This window comes from Ostrinia furnacalis, unplaced genomic scaffold (genome assembly GCF_004193835.3).
Source record: "Ostrinia furnacalis isolate ACB-3 unplaced genomic scaffold, ASM419383v2 OfSCF6199, whole genome shotgun sequence".
In the NCBI taxonomy this organism is placed as follows: domain Eukaryota; kingdom Metazoa; phylum Arthropoda; class Insecta; order Lepidoptera; family Crambidae; genus Ostrinia; species Ostrinia furnacalis.
Genome location: NW_021136438.1, coordinates 106,621 through 126,860, shown reverse-complemented (window position 1 = coordinate 126,860; position 20,240 = coordinate 106,621). Strand labels below are relative to the sequence as shown.

At 40.9% G+C, this 20,240-nt stretch overlaps 2 protein-coding genes across 7 annotated transcripts; one reads left to right on the top strand and one right to left on the bottom strand.

Annotated features, from left to right (window-relative positions):
- Window positions 1-169: 169 nt before the first annotated feature.
- On the bottom strand, window positions 170-14,057 carry LOC114362088 (voltage-dependent calcium channel subunit alpha-2/delta-3). Of its 6 annotated transcripts, none has more exons than XM_028317354.1 (26): window positions 13,968-14,057; window positions 13,067-13,233; window positions 12,685-12,949; window positions 12,035-12,200; window positions 10,927-11,058; window positions 10,412-10,692; window positions 9,478-9,707; window positions 8,896-9,118; window positions 8,166-8,300; window positions 7,912-8,004; window positions 7,710-7,733; window positions 7,546-7,572; window positions 7,382-7,462; window positions 6,455-6,529; window positions 6,204-6,311; window positions 5,606-5,865; window positions 5,114-5,271; window positions 4,308-4,433; window positions 3,804-4,000; window positions 3,301-3,432; window positions 2,952-3,221; window positions 2,745-2,841; window positions 2,487-2,653; window positions 1,624-1,785; window positions 1,130-1,267; window positions 170-371 (listed from the first exon to the last, which is right to left on the bottom strand). In XM_028317354.1, the coding sequence occupies exons 3-26, from the start codon at window positions 12,811-12,813 to the stop codon at window positions 228-230; spliced, it is 3,555 nt and encodes a 1,184-aa protein (XP_028173155.1). In that variant the 5' UTR covers window positions 12,814-12,949; window positions 13,067-13,233; window positions 13,968-14,057; the 3' UTR covers window positions 170-227. The 6 variants fall into 6 exon arrangements, with proteins under 6 accessions (XP_028173155.1, XP_028173154.1, XP_028173152.1 ...); XM_028317353.1 differs by lacking the exon at window positions 13,968-14,057 and adding an exon at window positions 13,800-13,874; XM_028317351.1 differs by lacking the exon at window positions 13,968-14,057 and having other exon boundaries at window positions 13,067-13,555.
- Window positions 13,772-15,669, top strand: IIM1 (insect intestinal mucin). The gene is made up of 3 exons (XM_028317357.1): window positions 13,772-14,137; window positions 14,232-14,911; window positions 15,454-15,669. The coding sequence occupies exons 1-3, from the start codon at window positions 14,131-14,133 to the stop codon at window positions 15,532-15,534; spliced, it is 768 nt and encodes a 255-aa protein (XP_028173158.1). The 5' UTR covers window positions 13,772-14,130; the 3' UTR covers window positions 15,535-15,669.
- The last annotated feature ends 4,571 nt before the right edge of the window (window positions 15,670-20,240 follow it).

The following is a 20,240-nucleotide window of genomic DNA, read 5'->3' as shown; positions in this document are numbered from 1 at the left end:
TGAAACACGAGTAAAATGTAAATCGTATTCGTAAGCATATGCAGTAACAATAGTAATAATTTTGCAATACTGCCAGACGTAAGTCTCCTTTGATTCCAGTGTAGCAATGATCAGTATTATAGCTGTTTCCGAACCAAAACCTATGTATATAACTGAATTAAACAAGTTATTGGGAAATTATCATTCTTTTTATTTAAACATAAAATAGATTGTAGCAATTTGGCATTTTATACGTATGTAAATAATGTAAATAGGAACAGTAGTTTCAATAGCACAGAGAGTTGATGACGTGCATTTGAAGTTGAGCCGGTGCTTTCTTCCTCTGGTTCCGGGTCGGGCAGCCACGGGCCGCACTGGCGGTATCCCTCTTCCTGAAATGAGAGTAACGAATGAGTACTTGAAGGCCGTTTGTTTGTGCCTTAGCCATAGAGACGTAGAGAGTTGCCAACTGATGCGCTGAGTTCGAAACTCAGTGTCGCATTAGAAATTCACACACAAAGTAATCAAAATATGTGCTCATTATCCACTGCGGTATCAGTACTCAACGTTCGAATAATCTTTAGTACTGCGCAAGCAATGTAAACTGTTTACATTATGTCGTCGTTCCTGTCATCATTGCTTACACGAGCAATGTGTTCTGTTTTTGGGCATATTTCTGCGACACCGGCCACGCCCCCTTGTCACATCTCCCTTTATTTTCTGTGATCTGTGGCCCTAGCAGTGCCACGAATCGCAATGAGTCTCATAATTACATTGTTTAGTGTTTTTACGACACTGTGGAAATTGGTAAGTGGTTCACCATTTGATCTATCAGGGATTTTCCACTGAGCTAGCTTTAGAATGAGTAAGACCCCAATCGTACTGTCACTACTATCGTTTATCATTTTCTTATTGACTGTTTAAAGTGGCGAACTCACACGCCGATATTTGCGATAGTATGAATGAAAGTGCATGACTCTACGAATTTGAGAAAGAGTTCAGTGCGGAGCAGAAAGTGAAGTAGCATCAAACAAGATCGTGGGACTCTGACCTTATTCGCTCGATGTTACTTGTCGTTTTTGCTTCGTCGCCTGTATTCCAGCATACTAGATTAAGCGGGCTTTGAGATTGTTTCAATACTTTCAATTACCTCCGTATAGTTGTGCTGGAAGCAAGTGACGCGCGGCGGGCGGCCGAGCAAAGGCACCCGGTTTCTGAAGCACGCCAGCCGACTTGCTTTTGACATCTTTCCCCAGTTCTGGTCGCCCATCAGTTTATCTACGTCCACCTGGATAAAGAGTTGAAAATTAGTACAATAGATAAAAGTAACCGTATAGCAGCATGTAGTCCGTTTTTAAAAGGGTCGGCTCACTCCATGCCTCTTTTAATAAAAGAGATATACACAGTGCCTAAGAGGGTAGCGGCAATACAATCAATGTCTTTACGAGATTAGTGATGGGTACAAAATTATCCCCTCTCACAATTAAACTACTGCAACTCCTGTCTAATCTATAGTATGACTGAAGCCCTAACCAGTGGAGATTGACGCACCACTGAGAATTTGCGCAGTGTGTGATAACACTGCATACAAATTTCTAGGTATAATGTCGAATGGGCCGATTATGTGATGAAGAGCTGTGTTACCGGTTTGTTGACCAGCGGGTCGTGCACAGGGTCCTCGTGGTAGCGGCAGCGCGTGTAGATAGCTAGTAGCAGCAGGTTGGTACCGGGCACGGGAGCGCCAACTAGCGGCCAGCTGCATAGCGACGCTCCGCGACGGAGGTACTCCATCGTTTGAGGTGTGCGCTGTGAATAAAGTACAGTACATGGTTGTGGTAACAGTGGAGCTAGCGGAAAACGCAGCGTATCATAAAGGTAGCAGGAAGGCGCTGTACGCAGGCCTCAATCCTAATCCCAGGCTACCAATCGATCAACATGGAAATCATTTGGGGAGCCTATGTCCAGCAGTGGACATTCTATGGCTGAAATGATTTACAGACTTACTAAAACAGCCCTACCAACCAAAGCAAGTAGAAAATGTTGTCCCCACATGGTCTGAGTGATCGGAGAGGAGGTCATTTCGTGACTTAACCATCTACGTTCGTCGAAAAATGTGTTCTATAACCTAAGTGAATATTTTAGTATAAAGCATGTATAATTTATAAAAAGTTATTGTATAATTTATATTCTAAGTTACACATTAAGAAAATTATTATAAGTGCGGTCGGTAGCACATCAGACTATACGTGTTTGTTGCAAAGTCACCAGTTTTGTCTCGATGTGGCATCGTCTGTACAATTTAATATTGCATGCTCAATATGAGCAATCTGTTGTAACAAATTTTATGCCCAAACAACTGCAAACTGTACACATAAAAAGCAATAAATAAATTCTATTCTATTCTATTTTACCAGAATACCTACCAAATTGGTTTATGTAAAATTCATTGTTGTTGTTGTCCTAGTTGGGCATTGTGAATTTGAAAAGATTTCTTTCAGTGAATTTACCTGCAATTCGTACATAGGCCGCGATCTATCGCAAGCTGCGAAGCGAGATCTGTTGACGAGCACTCGTTCGTCGTAAAGGCGATCGTACTTCTCCCTTTCGAAGTCGCGTCGCACGCGGTTGCGTCTTTTGTCTCTTTCCTTTTGGGTGTCGGCATACGCCGTGTTACCTGCAGATGTTCATCAATTATGAAGAATTTAGAAGTAATCAAACATATAAACTTCTTGTATTTTCATAGCGTACTGTTCTTTTTTACTAACTTGAACTGAACACTGCCACTAATGTCACCAATTCTTGTGCAACGGTAATTAGTAGATAGACGCTGCGCCATATTGATTTCAGCAATGTTGGCAACACCTGAAACAGTTTGCACTTGTAAAAGTTTCAGGGGCTCAATATTGGATGTATCTGTGAACGAAATCAATAATTATGATATTTCTATCCTATTTCTAAATAACCATTAATACCATGGAAGCGGATGACTCTTCGTAATTGAAGCAGACTCCTTGGTAATCGTGCAGCCAGTTGACCGTGAATATCTTGGCTTTGACCAGCGCAGCCATGGCGGTTGGGTAGGCCGTCGCCAGGTGTAGCCTGATGGGGTCTTCGGAAGACGGGTTGTCCTCGTCAGCAGGCGAGGGGCCTCCAGCCGCGATCCATCCACCTTCATCGATGATCACGCACGACCAGATTTTGCCGTCGCAGGTTGGTTTGCAGTCTTCATCTTTATCGTCACACTGAAAGTAGGTAAATGTTTTCAAGATTTTAATCACTGATACTCCTGAGGTATTACTTCGCAAAAAAAAATGCCCTTACTGGATCGTAAGTAACAGCTACAAGTAGATCCTCAAAATGCTGCGGGTGGAAGTGGAAGCCGGCCACGCCTATTACGCCTTTGTCGGAGCCCACCACCCTTGCGGCTGTTAACCATTCTCCTCGAGTCCCCACCTGTAAAGGTAGGTATATAAATATTAGAAAGTGTCTTGCCCTGTACTCATTATTGCTGCAGTGTGTATTTGTAAGCATTGGAGTAGAGGAGTAAAAGGAGACTACTTGAAAGGTCGATGTTATATTCAGGAGTTTTCCCCTTTAAAATTGTCGGAAGAAGATAAGCAGAAGCAAGTGGCATAGTATGATGGAAAACGTCGACTAAATATTCCAGGAAAGGGAAGGTATAGGTACCTACTATTCGACTTATGATACTTTAAACTTTAAGGACTAGTACGTGACTACTTCGCACGAGTTAAATGCAAAGCAGAGTGCCAGGAACAAAATGTTCCACAAGGCAGCAATGAATATCTACCTCTTTTGATATTTACCTCTGGCGGTTTAGCCTCAGTATTGCGCATCCTGCGCACCGGGGTGACCGGTGCGTGAACCAACAGCTCAGCTGCGCCGGCGGCGACGGCGCGCCGGTACCACGGCTCGGCCGGCCCATGAGGCCAAGCTCCCCCAGACGGAGGCGGCGCGTGCGGGCTTGTGATATGATAGTGGCGCCACCGAGTCAACCCGCTCTCTAGGATTTTTATATGGTTCAGTTGCATAAAGTTATTACAGCCAATCGCGGGAAGTACCTGGATGCCGGCAGCGCAAGACCGGTCGTTATGGAAATTCCTCGTATCTTTTTGGTACCTCGGTTTTTGCTGAAATAAGCCAGTTAGAGCTGCGAAACTAGAAAGCTGCTGAAAACGTGATCAATATCAAACATTATGACGGATTAATATAATATAGAGTACCAATTCTCACACATTCAAGATTGTCAATTTATCGATTTCAGTTACCTACTAAATGTACATCTACCGTCAACGTCTAATCATTCGTACCACTGGAGAAGAACGCTGTAACAGAGCCCAGTTTGCAGGTAGTGCACTCCAAGTCTTCGTGGTCCTCCATCCACTTGCTGGTGGCGACGGCTTCTCTGCAAAGCCTCGCTATCAGTTCTTCGTTACCTGGAAATAAGACATTTTCCTCCAAATTAATCGGTGATCGCAGCTGATTAGATTAAATACTGTCGCCTATTTACTACTGTATTAATCATCCGCAAAGCCTATTAGTCTATCGATTTGTTGTACTATCTAATAATAGATAAACATAGTAGATTCCCTCATATACCTAATCCCAAGAGTCATCGTAGTCAGTGATTAAAACACTTTACTGAAAATGTATCTAAGTGCTGGTGTACTTAGGGTGCTTTCGGTATTATACCTCTGCATACCTATTATTTTCTTATGTTGTTTTCCTACGCAGTAAACCCATATTATCAGTTCCGAAGAAAGATGCATATCGCTGATCGATATGAAAAACACATTACATGAATATTAATTTATCAGATCAGTGACACCTACTGTTTGGGGCAGAATCGTATGCACAATCTAAAACAGTAGCTAACGAGCACGTTATCTTGTCACTTTTAACGAATACCATGTAATGCAATTAAGAGATAATCTTAATATTTCTGGACATCTACTTATCCTCTTATTACAAAAAAGTTAAGACTGTGTCGAACACTTGTTTTCATACTAAATGACAATTTAAATTAGAGTTCAAGCAGAGTCTAACTTTTTGTAATTTATGGGGGCTAGAGAACCCCCCACTAGTTTCTAATAAAATTAAAGGATTAGGTACTTACATTGGTAAGTCTTGTCCAACAAAGCGGGCTCTAGAGGTGAAAAGAGGTGCTTGAGCTTCTTCATGGCGAAGTTTGGCTCGTCGCTACGTCTTCGGATGAAGTGCAGCACCTCCGCTTCGGGCGTGTCAAAGTGCGGCTCCACGTGCTTACAGTACAACCTGAAAGTATTTATTTTTAGTTTAACTTATCTTACCGCGGTGAGTTCTCTTTACATTATCAATCTGTCTACTTGGTAACGGTTCACACTCCCTCATTTTTCCTCGATTTTTTAAACATCGTGGGAAAATGTCCCATACGTTACCACGTTTGTCCTTAACACAAAATATAAGCAAAACTTGTACTTAGGAGGTACCTACTACCGGGCAGGCAACGAATTTAAACAGATATTAATCTTTTTTTTGGTTAATACTTAAATATTTCACATAGAAAACACCCAGATTTGATCGGGATCGAATGGTGACTTCTGACGAATATGGTCTTCTCAACACTCACCAGTCTGGATTAACTGCAAAGTCACTTCTCGTCAACGTTTTCAATGCTTCCTGGGCAATTTGCTGCGTGAACTGTCCTTCAGGAACTGCATGGTATCGCCCATACGGTGGTAGTACTACCGCCACAACGTAATGGTCAGTAACCCTCTTCCAGTGGTATTCTCTTTGTTCCAAGCTGGCTCGCATTCCTTCTTCGTATACGTTCTTTCCATGCATCACTCGGATGCCTCTGGGATGTTGAATTACGAGCGAATGCCGGAACTGTAAGTAAATATAACATTGTTATTGGATAGAAAGTATAGTTAGTTTTCATCATCATTCCTCATTTCCATTGTGCATGTAAGAAAAAAATAGAGCTCTCTGCTCTACTAATTCGAACACTTAGGCTGACTTTGACCACCTAGCTTTGACGGTAACTACTTATAACGATAACCGGTGTTTTTTGTATGGAGTTAGACGGATTTTTGACGTTTGCAAAGTTAAAGTAAGATGGTGTAACCCAGCCTTATTAAAATATTCTACAGGACGTAACAACGTAACATAAAACAAAATCGAATCACATTAAATTTAAAGCTATGATTTAAACATAGAGCACCTACTTCCAACCATTTTTCCGGATAGTCTCTTGGTGCGTGTTCTTTAGCCGGCTGTTCCAGGTTTATGATATCTACTGTCCGATAACCAGGTTTCAGGAGGTCGCCATCAAACTGTACAAGAAAAATAAGTTGAATTAATTCCGAAGTAAAGACATAGAATAGTTTGAATCTAATGGTGAAAATGGAAATTTTGGGGTATGTTTTCCAAACCTTAATAAAAGTAATTAATTATAAACAACAACAAAAGTACTTACGACAGGTTTAAGGTTGTCATGCAAGACGATGTTACCGCGATGATCAATCACGAATAGTACGCCGCCAGGCCCGAGCTGGAAAAAAGCATAAGCGTGTTTTTCTAATATCGGATGTTTCTCTAATATGATAAATGTATTATTGATTAAGTACATACCTTGATAAAACATTTGTTTTTCAGAAAGCTAAATTATAATGTTGTTGACTGTTGTCCTCTAAAAAAGTAGATTCCTACCTTTGTTTTAGCACGTTAATAACAAACAAAACCAAAGTACGTCATGGATCATAAAAATAATTGGATTATAACAATCCTTGATAAATTAGTGTCGATTAGTGTCAATTTTTATCTCGACGAATACCATGATAGCGCATTATTTCTTAGTATAGAGCATTACTGCAGGATTACAATTAGCTTCTTAGCAATTATCTTTTTATCACAAATACGCCGACGATGAACTACCCCGATGATTTTGAAACATAAAAATACATGAGTAATTAATTAGCATCAGCATTAGCTCTTGAAGTTATTAGATAGAAACCAATCTATCTTAGAGAAAATATTATTTATCTAATAATTTCAGGTAAGTTACAATATCTTCAGCACATTCTTTGTGAAATAATTAATTGATAAATAAGTAGGTACGCATCGCACGCGGTCATAAAACCCTAAGACTTTTTAAGACACATCACTTGGCAATAATCTAGGCCCATTGAGTTTATCAAAATATGTAAGTGACATCTTAAAGTTATGTCTAATTCCAATCTAATCTACTATTTAAGCTGTATTATGCAATAATGTTGCCGCAAATATTCAGTTCAATATTTAATCAAAAATTCCAAATGTCTTTGACTCTAACACTTCATATCTTATTTAAAAAGTAGCCTAATCAGTAAAACTAGAAGTAGCTAGCTAACTATAATAGATTTACCTGATAATAAGGCAATATCAGCTTCAGGTGATCGATAGGTATATCGATCCCAGCTACGCCAAGTAATCTGTTCACCGGGTACTACGCAAACAAATCAAACTGCTCTATCAAACAATTAGTGACAAGAAACAAATAGTTCAGTGTTCTATATATTTCATATTTACCGTTCTTGTAGCGTTTCTCTGATTCTCCTGTAAATAGAAGCGATAAAGTCATAGAGTGGTTAAAGAGGTTCAATTTTGCGCATTTGCTGAACAACTTATTACAACTAATATCAAAGATAAACGATGAGTAATAATAAAGAACTATATTTGTCATATCTACGTACCTCATCCAGTTTTATTGTTATATTCTGCGAACAAACAACAGCTATGAATAATTTAGTTATTGGTGCGCTTCTTGAAAAATATATTTGCCGCCTTTTGCCGCTACAAACAAAGGCGTATTTCCTATCGTCAACATTATCATTATTAATGTTATCAGGGATTATAATAGATTATTACAAATAATTTAGTATTGTGGCTAGGTACCTCGAGTGTAGTGTGGTCGAACACAGGTACTGAAACGCTTATTTGGAGCCTGTAGTTCACGTCTTGGCCTTCGTAGTATAGACCGTACTTGTCCTGAAATTACACCATAGTTTCATTAGAAGATGTAACAATGACCTACATAGGAAGATACTTATTAGAAACGAACAATATACATAAACAAGTAGGTCTAGTTTAACTAGACATTTTGAATAAAGGTTCTAATAATATCAGAACTGAAAGTCAAAGCCAGTTACCAAGCTCTGTTGGTGGAGATAATGCTTGTAGGTGTCGTTGAGAAGTTTTTCCTTGTTCTTGCGCAGCTCTCGGTAGCGGTAAACTTGCTCTGCGTTTTCTTTTTGCAGCCAGTAGAACTCGCTTCTTCGTGGTTCCTGTGAAAAATAACTATTTCAAACGAGTTGGTTGAAATTAAGTTCGATACAGTATGTATGGGATAAGTGGGATTTTGACACTTTAAAATACTTTAGAAGTTTTTTTGAAACAATACTGGACTGTAAAGCTTTTTTTTTTATCAGAAACTGATTATTTTGATGCCGCAACTGTGCCTATCTGTTTTGTGAACTACACTAACGCTGGCACTTGAGCCATTGTCATGACTTTAATCAAGCTAAATGTTATAGACGACAGTAGGTACATCAATTTAAACATTGTAGCATCTTATAGAATACAGTTGTAATAAGAACGTTTTTTTTTCAACAAAAATGTTGAGTCATGTCTTGCTCCGTGACGTCATTGCTGCTGAACAGTTCCGCTAAGTATCCAGCTAAAATTGTTTGGCTTACTCACCTCAACATGTGCGTACATATCGCTGTAAACTCTTAACCGTTCATTCCTTTCCGCGCGACGAGCGGGCGTTCCAGCACGCGCATGATATTTAACATGCTCTGTGACGTCATTGCTGCTGAGCAACTCTGCGAAGTAGCCATCGTGGTCGCAGCTGATGTAGTTACTGTTGGCCTTACTCACCTCAACATGTGCGTACACATCGCTGTACACTTGCAGCCGTTCCTTTCTCTGCGCCACTAGCGGGCGTTCCAGCACGCGCATGATATTCATAACTTGCTCCGTGACGTCATTGCTGCTGAGCAACTCTGCGAAGTATCCGTCGCGGTCGCAGCTGATGTAGTTGCTGTACTCCCGCGTATTGTCGCGGAGACCGTACTGGTCGTGGAGCCACATTACAAAAAGTCTGAAAAGGAAAATTACATTGTCTCTATTCAATGAGAATGCCCTGCAGAGCACACATGTAAAAAAATGCTGCATAGGTTTTTTATTAAATTAAAATTAGATCAAAACCCTGCTGAAAAATCAATAACGTAGATTCTTCGCCTTCCCTTTTGCGAATATTTTAAACAAGTGTTTTGGCTTGTATGGAAAATATATTTTTCTATAGATAAGGCCTGCTAAATTCCGCTGTTCCTTTGCATGTGACTTGTAAAATAGCACCTTCTGCAAATGGCATGAGAATGCTTTGATGCGTGGCTATCATTCTTGTAAAGGTATCATATACTTAACCTATTTATAAATCGGTATCTCATTCTATCCTACCTAATGCGGCCAGTTGGGTCGAGTTCTCTTAGCAGCTCGGTGTAGTTATGATAGAGACTGTCGGTGACTACCACAATGGCTTGCTGGCAAGACACCGGCCGGTCCACCGTCGGCTTCTGCCGCTGCAGCAGTCGTATTGCGTATCGCAACACGTAGTCCATTTTGGTCTCGTTCTTGAAAGGCAACTCTTTCAGCTCAGACATCATCGCAGCAGTGTTCACGTGGTCAGCCTATGAAACATATTATTTACAGTTGTAACTTCAGGGAATTACTTTGAGTGGTCATGCTTGACACAGAATTACTGTCTTTGTATTACCATATTTATACCGTGATATTATCAAGCGATTAATTAAACGTGTGTAACAACATGTGTCATAAGTTCGATCAGTCTACGAGTAAGAAACACCTGTGGCTTACTTATCAGTTAAGTCAAGAATAACATCTAGAAGGAAATTATTATACTAACTGTGGTTTATTCATTAATATTCATACAGAATACCACATCATAACGACTTTTCCTGGAACTTTCACCATTACCTTGGTCTAGACCATTTTTTAAAGTTATCGTTATCAATTTAAATGAATTCGCAATAAAAATCGTCACCGTCTTGTATTTATCGCTCAATCAATTTAATTGTTTGCCTCAGATTACATAGGGGAATTACGAATTGATAAACATTTATGTTAAGTATCGACAATATACGAGTAGGTATATTATTCTGACTTTTACCTGTTAAATGACTTTGCAATGTTTTAGGGCTATAACAATTTTTTATGGCGTAGTTACGAGGTATCTCTCAAGACTCCATATTATAGTCCTAGGATAAGAGGAAAGTAGGAAACTCCCCTAAATGTTTTCCTTATAGTGAAGGTCAGTTTTTATGGATACCTAAATTGTTAATGTTTCTAAAGTAAAATAAGTATGTACACTTACCGGAACGAGTTTATCATCAAAGCAGCTGATCGGAGACTTGACAATAACGTTGAATCTGAGCACATTCACTTGGTCATCATCAGGCAAGGCATTGAGTAATGTCTGAGTAAACCACTCAGCCGTGACTTGGTTGGACGAGTTGTCCATCGAGCCCGAAGCGTCGAGGAGTATGAGGATGTCGCGAGGGGCTCCGTTGGCGCTCACGTACCACGGCCGCAGTCGGCAATCGTACACGTTGTCTGTCTCCAGGGGTAGTTGGAAGAGGCTGCTCCAGAGTGCAGCTGTAATAGAGTATCATAAACATATTATTTTATTGTTTACATTTCTACAGTTCATAAAAAGTTCTTACTACAAAATCGCTAGCAGCCTTGTGAACTTTAAAAACCTTTAAATAATAAATTAGTTCACATCAATGACTTCGTCCAATCTTGGCATAATATCCTATTTTTACGAATTGCCATAGATTCTACAACGTACAAAAAATATGAATACAGTCAAGGCTATAGGGTACTGACCAGGATAGTGTCGCAGGAAGCCTCTAGCACTGCAAAAGTATTGGAAGTCCATAGACGCATCTTGGGCGTAGTTGTCTTTGAATGTAGAGAGCAGCCCCTCCGACCAGTACAAGTGATTTTTGATTATTGGATCTGTAATAGAACAACAAAGATTCCTAAGTTTCCATTAATTCATATAAAATAAAATAACTGCTGCAATTTGACCTGAAACTCTACATCTATTGCGTGGGTTGTCACAGCTTTCGCAGCTTGCAGCAGTACCTACTCCGGCAGTTTCCACTCACTCTCCGCCTCTATCTTCTTATTATACTGGCTGCACATAGCTAAGTAATAGATACTGACTGCAGTCGAAGACCTCGGCAGCGGCGTGCACGCTGCTGTGATCCAGCGAGACGTCGGCGTCGAAGTGTTCGCTGCGTCGCAGGCGGAGCTTGCGCAGGCTACGGCAATGCTCCGGCAGTTCCCACTTGCTCTCCGCCTCTAACTTCTTATCAAGCTGGCTGTACAATGTACAAGCTAAGTAACGCAGGATACTGACTGCAGTCGAAGACCTCGGCGGCGGCGTGCACGCTGCTGTGATCCAGCGAGACGTCGGCGTCAAAGTGTTCGCTGCGCCGCAGGTGGAGCTTGCGCAGGCTGCGGCAGTGCTCCGGCAGGTCTTATTTGCTCTACGCTTTTATCTTTTTATTATGCTGGCTGTACATAGCTAAGCAACGCAGGATACTGACTGCAGTCGAAGACCTCGGCGGCGGCATGCACGCTGCTGTGATCCAGCGAGACGTCGGCGTCGAAGTGCGCGCTGCGTCGCAGGTGGAGCTTGCGCAGGCTGCGGCAGTGCTCCGGCAGGTCCTATTTGCTCTACGCTTTTATCTTTTTATTATGCTGGCTGTACATAGTTAAGCAACGCAGGATACTGACTGCAGTCGAAGACCTCGGCGGCGGCGTGCACGCTGCTGTGATCCAGCGAGACGTCGGCGTCGAAGTGTTCGCTGCGTCGCAGGTGGAGCTTGCGCAGGCTGCGGCAGTGCTCCGGCAGGTCCTATTTGCTCTACGCTTTTATCTTTTTATTATGCTGGCTGTACATAGCTAAGCAACGCAGGATACTGACTGCAGTCGAAGACCTCGGCGGCGGCATGCACGCTGCTGTGATCCAGCGAGACGTCGGCGTCGAAGTGTTCGCTGCGCCGCAGGTGGAGCTTGCGCAGGCTGCGACAGTGCTCTGGCAGATCCCACTGGCTTTCTGTCTCTAGCTTCTTTTTCAGCTCGTTTAGCTCCTGAAATAATACAAGTCACAAATTTTATTAAGCCTATAATAATGTCTTATTGAATGTCGCAAAGTTTTGGAATGATTTTCTTTCGCAAATGAAAATCATTGTAGTTAGCTATTTTAGTTCTCAACACTGTGCACTAGTAAAACTGTACACTGTCGTAAATAATAACAAACCTTCTAACTTCTTTACATCTACAAGTACTATTTAAATTAACAACTTTTATTAAAAACATAGTTTCTTGGGTTTTTGTGACAGGAACCTTTATAATACGTTACGATAGGTCTACGATCTAAATCACAATAGGTATAATGTATCGAAATTCTTACGGGAGAAGTCGCGGCCAATATGCAATATTTACACTATTTATAGGTTATTATTGAAAAATGGCTTAAAACGCTTGTCTTTTTAAATTGTTTCGTCTAGTAAATGAGTCATACATACTCGTACAATACGACGAATGTAGGTATATTAGAATTAGAATACTAACAATGCTATAGTCATATGTGTAGTCCGGGGGAGGGTGTCTCTCCTCGCTAGCCAGGGCCTCCGCCCGGCGCATGATGGCCTCGGCAGCTTTCACCCGCCTGGTCAGCAGGTCCTCCAGATTCCGAGCCATCTGCTCCACGATGGCTGAGCCATTCCGCGCCGCAATCCGGATATTGGAGAAACCCGCTATTATCTCTTTACTTTGAACAACCAGCTCTTCGTTTTCAAGCAGACTCTCCGATATTTCTTTGGCCCACTGTGTTACGCTACAAAAACATTTTGAAATAGATTAAGATTTTTTCCGAAAACAACACTTATGATGGAACTCCGAGTATAGGTATCGATTTATGGCTAAGCTAATATCACTTTTTATAAGCACTTACGCTTCAGGTTGTATGAGTTGTATAATTTTTTTTCTTGGTAACTTCGATAATAGGTCCGGTATGTCCTTAGGGTTTACTTTATTTTGCGCTTTACGTTCTTCAGGTTTATTTTCTTCGACTTTTTTCGCTTCAGGTACGGGCACCGTTTTGTTTGGAGTCACATGTTTCTGTTTCGCGGAATGCGTGCAAATAATAAAGCAGTATATTAGTAGCAAGCTAAGATTCATATCTTGTTATTGAGGGATTTTACGTGAGAGCTTAGACATTTGAAACGATATTCCCAGTTGTTTGATCCTGGGCGGGCGGGCGGCCGGTCGACACTGAGACTAGGGCGGCGCGCCGGCTCCCGACACTCTGGCGCCAGCATCCCTTGTGCAAAATAGTCTGCCAATGGGAACGACCTACTGACCTATAGACAAATGATTAGCAAATCTATCATTTCTACAGGAGTGACTGCGGGAAAAACTGAATATAGAGTAGACGCTTATTTTGAAAGAAAGAAAGAAAAAAATGTTTATTTAGTACCATATAATAAAGTATTTGTGTGTATTTTACATAGATAGATGGGTATGCTATTTATATTATTTAGGTAATATCATCTTTAGTCTACAGACAGCACTGATATAACTCAGGGTATTATTATAGGACAATTTCCTATAAGGATATTGAATTTAATGAGTACATACGGTATTTAATGAATAACTCGTATCTAAATAAATGTCAAAGATTTTACATCTATTGTAATTGACGAATAAACTTTAATTTGGTTCTATTTAACCAACTCTTTTTCGTTCTTCAAACAAATTTTATTGCCACGGTATTGGGCTTCTATTTCCACGGGTAAAGAGTGGTGATACACGTGATTGATTAAAATATAATTAATTGCTGCATTCTATCTTACTTAGATAAATAAGTTTAGGCGTCTTATGAGTTCGATAAGTTCTTCCAATCAGCGATTTTGTATCGTTTAGTAACGCACCCGGAAGATTAGTGACTGATAGCGCTGGTCGGGTATAAAACTTACAACTTCAATGTCTCGCGAGCTGTTGTAAACTGAAAACAAAATGAAAGGTACGTGCACAAACTGTTGACATTAATGCAAAGTGGATTATTTAATGATTGTGCAATCAGAGGGGAATTAGGTACAAATGATTGATTGTTTCAGGAGTTGCAGCTCTACTGATAGCCGCTTTCGCGGTCGCGCACGCAGCCAATCAATGCCCCGTCGAGCAAGAGACCGACTGGAGCATCGAGCTTCTGCTGGTCCACGGGGACTGCGACAAATTTTACAAGTGCACGTATGGGGAGCCCGTCGAACAGCTCTGTCCCGCCGGCTTATTCTTCAACGTTGAGGACTTGCAGTGTGATTGGAGAGCCAATGTAGACTGTGGTGACAGGAACATCCCTGGGGAAGTCCAGCCTGAGCCAGAGCCAGAACCTGAGCCTGAGCCAGAGCCAGAACCCGAGCCAGAGCCAGAACCCGAGCCAGAGCCAGAACCTGAGCCAGAGCCAGAACCCGAGCCAGAGCCCGAGCCAGAGCCAGAACCCGAGCCACAGCCAGAACCCGAACCAGAGCCAGAGCCCGAACCTCAACCCGAGCCCGAGCCTGAACCCGAACCTGAAATCGAAGAAGTCATCCCCGAAGAGCCAGAAATCGACATTGAGGAGGGTTCTGGAGAAGCAGACTTGGAGATTGAGTTCCAGGAGAACGGCTGCCCGGTCGACCCATTCATCCACTGGCTGGTGGCCAGCACTGAGGACTGCAACGTGTTCTACCAGTGCGTGTGGGGCGAGCCCGTCCAGAGGCGCTGTCCGGAGTCCCTACACTTTAATGCTGCCCTGCAGGTTAGTTTTTGTTTTATTTTTATGCAGGTACTAGCGGCCCGCCCCGGCTTCTCACGGTTGCAATGGAATTTCTCGGCATTTCTCCTCTATAATGTGCATGTTTATACATATAAATCTTCCTCTTGATTTTTTTAGAGTACTCTATCTATTAAAAAAGCCGCATCAAAATCCGCTGCGTAGTTTAAAGATCTAAGCATACATAAGGACAGATGGACTGGGAAAGCGACTTTGTTTTATAATATGTAGTAATGTACCTACTTACCAGTACGTCCATTTAAAAATGTTATTATTAAGTGATAATTTAACCCGCTGATGAAAAGTGATTTTTCAGTAGACATTAAAACCAACTCTGGAAAGCATATTTTGAACATTAATTCTTACAAATTGAAAACTAGAATTGTATTTATATGATATAATTTGTATTAACTTGTACGAGATTAGTAGATAAATCGTATTTCAAGTGCATTTCAAAGGCCTTAGTATGACGTTTTGCACACACTGATGGTGGATGAACACTGGTTATATGATTGTTTTTTTTTCAGGTATGTGACTGGCCCAAAGATGCCGGCTGTGCTGTTTCCTACAACAAGCACTTCCCATCCAGAAACCTCTACAGAAAATAAGACTTCACAAGTCTTTAACCTAAAATAATAAAAACAAATGAAACGGAGTTATAACTCTGTTTCTTCTACCTCTATCTCAATATAATGTTCCTGAATATTTATGTAAAGTTCATTATTAAATGTGGTTCACTGTTACGATACGATACGTACTAATTATACCTTTCCTTACCGACCTTGCCCTTGATCAATATCACTTTTGACTGATTTTTCCAGTCATAAGTGGTTTTGACCAAGCACGTTAGTCAAAACCACTATTTCCAAGTAATTTTCACTATAATCATAACACTTTGTATGAATTTTGACAGATTGGTAAAATTTTAAATCAGGTGCAACCGTTTTGACTGACTTTTTGAGCTCAAAAGTAATTTTGACGAACGCCCTTGTTCGAAACGATAAAGTTAATTATTCCTTCCGAAGGAGGAACCACTTTTGACAAGAAAACGAGAGTTTACGCTAAGATGGCATTTTTTTTTGTTCCACTGATATTTTACGTATTATCAACAAACACGAAATTTATTTATGGTAGGTTTATAATGTTGACAAATTTTTCTTAATTACACTCACCAGTTGGTGCCAATCCGGATTGCCTAAGCTTTTCATTATTATAACTAGAAACTACCTGCTAAAAATGTTTTTCATGCAAGACAAACCAAGGCAGGTATTTGACCGCAATCGCACCTGGTGTTAAGTGAGACGCAGTGTAGGATGGTATGGTACATATCTGCTCTGTAAGTGCCTATTCACTGTCGCCTTGAAAATGCCCGGATTATAGTGTTCAGGAAATACAGCAGCAGGCAGCGAATTCCAGTGTACAAAATGTATTAAATTACTTTTTAACAATTTTCGTTGGTAGTTTTTGTAGTAATGTACATCATATGTTTTTTTTTAGATTTTTCATTTTCTTATTTTAGAAGTAGAGGGGGGGGGGGGGGGCAACTTTTTTCCATTTGGGAAGCGTCTGTCACGAAACTATTCGGTTTAGAAAAAAAGTATTTTAGAAACCTCGATATCATTTTTAAAGACCTATCTATAGACACCCCACACGTATGTGTTTGATGAAAAAAAAAAATTTTGAGTTTCTGTTCTAACTCTAAGTATGGGGAGCCCCCAATATTTATTATTATTTTTTTTATTTTTGCAGCAAAATCTTAATGCGGTTCACAGAATACATCTACTTACCAAGTTTCAACAGTATAGCTCTTATAGTTTCGGAAAAAAATGGCTGTGACATACGGACGGACAGACGGACGGACAGACAGACAGACATGACGAATCTATAAGGGTTCCATTTTTTGCCATTTGGCTACGGAAGCCTAAAAAGGGCTACTATAAAGTCGATGATTATTTAAAAGATAAAAATGTTTGCGTAACTGCCTAGTTCGCATAAATATTTTCTGTCCATTTATTGTCCTGAAGCAGTGGTAGGGTTAATAATGGGACGTGTAAAAGTGCTTTTTTAAAGCCTACTTACAGAAATAAATGAGTTTTACTGAGTTTTAGTCCCTAGCCTAGCATTATAAAAGTGTCGTCGTAACGCTTAGTGCGAGCTGGTGGAATGTAGCTGTGTATTTTCATGAGCAAAAGTTGTATTATAGTCACCGTAGGGTTTATTTTGCTGTATTAGTTAGACTAGGCGTAGCTACGAGCATGAGTTGGATGGCACTCACTCTAGATAATGTAGAGTTCCGGTAAACCTGTTAAATAGAGAGTCGCTAACCCCTAGCTAACCATCACGTTTATTCTCGTCAAAAGGCGTAGCTGCTATGAAGACTACGAAAAATTGTAACGGTCTATGTACGGCCACTAGTTACATAGTCTCATAGTTATGCGAATGACGTACTAAACCAAATGTATGACAATCAATAAATAATAGCCTATTAGGCCAAGCTTTTGGATGTGCGTATTTCAATGATCAGTAAGTCAGAATACTGTGTCTTTTTAAGGAAATTAGGATGATGGAAAATAAACATCTAAAATACTTTATACTTTTTGCAGTTATACACTCGCGAGCAAAAATATGGAATCACCCTATTTATTCCGAGCGATCTAAATGACTTAATGACTAATAGAAGATTAATAAAAATGGCATCATTTTAAAGGTGATATTATAAACTTTAAATTGATTACCATAGATACATAATAATACATAGTTGACATAGTCATTCAGTTCTTACCGCTCGGAACACAAAGGGGTGATTCCATATTTTTGCTCGTAAGTATAGTTTTATTTAAATAGCCAGTAACTATAATAGCTATTCCATTAAATCCAAACACCTTACTTGGAAATCGTCTATAACACTGTCAGAAAAGAGAAGAGATGAGGAGAAGCCATTTTTTTTAACACGTTACGATGCTACGAAAGCTACGAAGTTCGAGAACACGCTTACAAAGACTTATGAGCTGCTTATAAAGAAAATATTAAGGGGACATGGAACTGCTGACAAGAAGCTGTTATGTATCTCCTTGGCTGAAAATATACACGAAGTATTCGCGCTACGTTGCTACGAGTATTTATTAGAGCTAATGAAAATAATTTGTGGCATAGAACTGACTGACAAAAAGCTGTTACACGTCTCCTTGGAGGTCGCGACCTAATGGCTGACAATTAACACAAAATATTCGCGCTACGATGCTACAAAAGCTACGAGACTCGAGATCTCATTCGCTATGACTTACGAATATGAGCTAATGAAAATAATTAGGGGGTATGGAATAGAACTGACTAAGAAGAAGTTGTTACGTACCAACTTGGAGGTTGCGACCCTCTAGCTGATAATTACACAAAATATTCGCGCTACGATGCTACGAAAGCTACGAGACTCGAGATCTCACTCGCTACAACTGTATGAGCTGCTAATGAAAATAATTAGGGGGTATGGAATGGAACTGACTATGGAATGGAAACTGTTACGTATCTCCTTGGAGGTTTCGACCCAGTGGCTGAAAATAACACAAAATGTTCGCGCTACGATGCTACGAAAACTACGAGGCTCGAGATCTCACTCGCTACGACTTACGGGTATGAGCTAATGAAAATAATTAGGGGGTATGGAATAGAACTAATTAAGAAGCTGTTACGTACCCCCTTGGGGGTAAATACCCACTGGCTGAAAATTACACAAAATGTTCGCGCTACAATGCTACGAAAGCTACGAGCCTCGAGATCTCACTCGCTACCACTTACAAGTATGAGCTGCTATTTTTAATCCTACCTTTCTGTTTGAAATGTGTGTTCCTGTTATTCAAATAAACGTTTATCTATCTGCTAATGAAAATAATTCGTTCGTTCGTTTCAGCCGAAAGACGTCCACTGCTGGACAAAGGCCTCCCCCAAGGATTTCCACAAACACCGGTCCTGCGCCGCTCGCATCCAGGCGCCTCCCGCGACCTTCACCATGAAAATAATTAGGGAGTATGGAATGGAACTGAGTAACTAGAAGCTGTTACATGTCTCCTTGGAGGTCGTAACCTACTGGCTGACAATCTACACAAAATATTCGCGCTACGATGCTACGAAATCTACGAAGCTTAATAGACAGTTTGACACCATACCCCAATAATTCGAAACCACAACTTTAAAAAAAAACCCTTCATTCTGGTCTTAAAAACTTCGTTTCAGCCAAATGACGTCCACTGCTGGACAAAGGCCTCCCCCAAGGTTTTCCACAATGAACGGTCCTGCGCCGCCCGCATCCAGGCTCTTCCCGCGACCTTTACCAGATCGTCGGTCCACCTAGTAGGAGGCCTGCCCACGCTACGTTTTCCAGCCCGTGGTCGCCACTCGAGAACTTTCCTGCCCCAACGGCCATCGTCTCTACGAGCTATGTGCCCCGCCCACTGCCACTTGATTTTAGCAATTCTGCGAGCTATGTCGGTTACTTTGGTTCTCCTACGGATCTCCTCATTTCTGATTCGATCACGCAGGGAAACTCCGAGCATGAGCCTTCTTATGAGGCCCATAGTAAGCGACCACGTTTCGGATCCATATGTCAACACTGGCAACACACACTGCTCGAAGACTTTCGTCTTGAGACACTGCGGTATTTCGGACATGAGTATATGGCGAAGCTTCCCAAACGCTGCCCATCCGAGTTGGATTCGACGATTGACCTCTTTCTCGAAGTTGGACCTACCTAACTGGACTGTTTGTCCCAGGTATACATAATTGTCGACAACTTCGAGTGTAGAGTCTCCAACCTTCAGAGGAGTGGGTGCAACACGGACTTAAAAACTTAATTAATTTTAAATTAACTGTAAATTACGATTTTTGGTCGCATTGTAATTGTAAAAAGTAGTTTAATTGAGTTGACAAAATAGTGACGTCACTTGTTTGTAGTGTCATACAAAATCTATGGGAGTTTCGTCTTGACAGTTTTAAAAAGTACGTCAATTGACTGGTGGTGTCATCATGTCTATTTTTAAGGAGCAAATTCAACCATTAGTCTTTACAGTATAATCTTAGTATTGAATAGGTATCTTAACCTTCATGTTGTCGACTAAAGTCAACTCTGATGTCAATTATCAGAAGTTAAAATCATCTGACGTGCATTTTTTTAGTACCTAAGCGTGAGCCTGCAAAGCCCTAGCTGAACCAAGACCCTAACCGAGTACCTATTCTCTTTTAGTCTGGGTTTCGAACCTATGCCCTTCGGCTTCTAAGACGCCACCTCTCTTATCATTACGTCACCGAGGCGGTACCTAACTAG

Bases quoted from the DNA above. Each gene is read 5' to 3' on its own strand.
- IIM1 (XM_028317357.1), top strand. The intron at 14,912-15,453 runs GTTAGTTTTTGT...TTTTTTTTTCAG, and splicing joins ACTTTAATGCTGCCCTGCAG to GTATGTGACTGGCCCAAAGA.
- LOC114362088 (XM_028317351.1), bottom strand. From the start codon at position 13,293: ATGAATCTTAGCTTGCTACTAATATACTGCTTTATTATTTGCACGCAT. The intron at 12,950-13,066 runs GTAAGTGCTTAT...ATGTTTTTGTAG, and splicing joins CAACTCATACAACCTGAAGC to CGTAACACAGTGGGCCAAAG. The intron at 2,654-2,744 runs GTTAGTAAAAAA...GAACATCTGCAG, and splicing joins AGTGGCAGTGTTCAGTTCAA to GTAACACGGCGTATGCCGAC.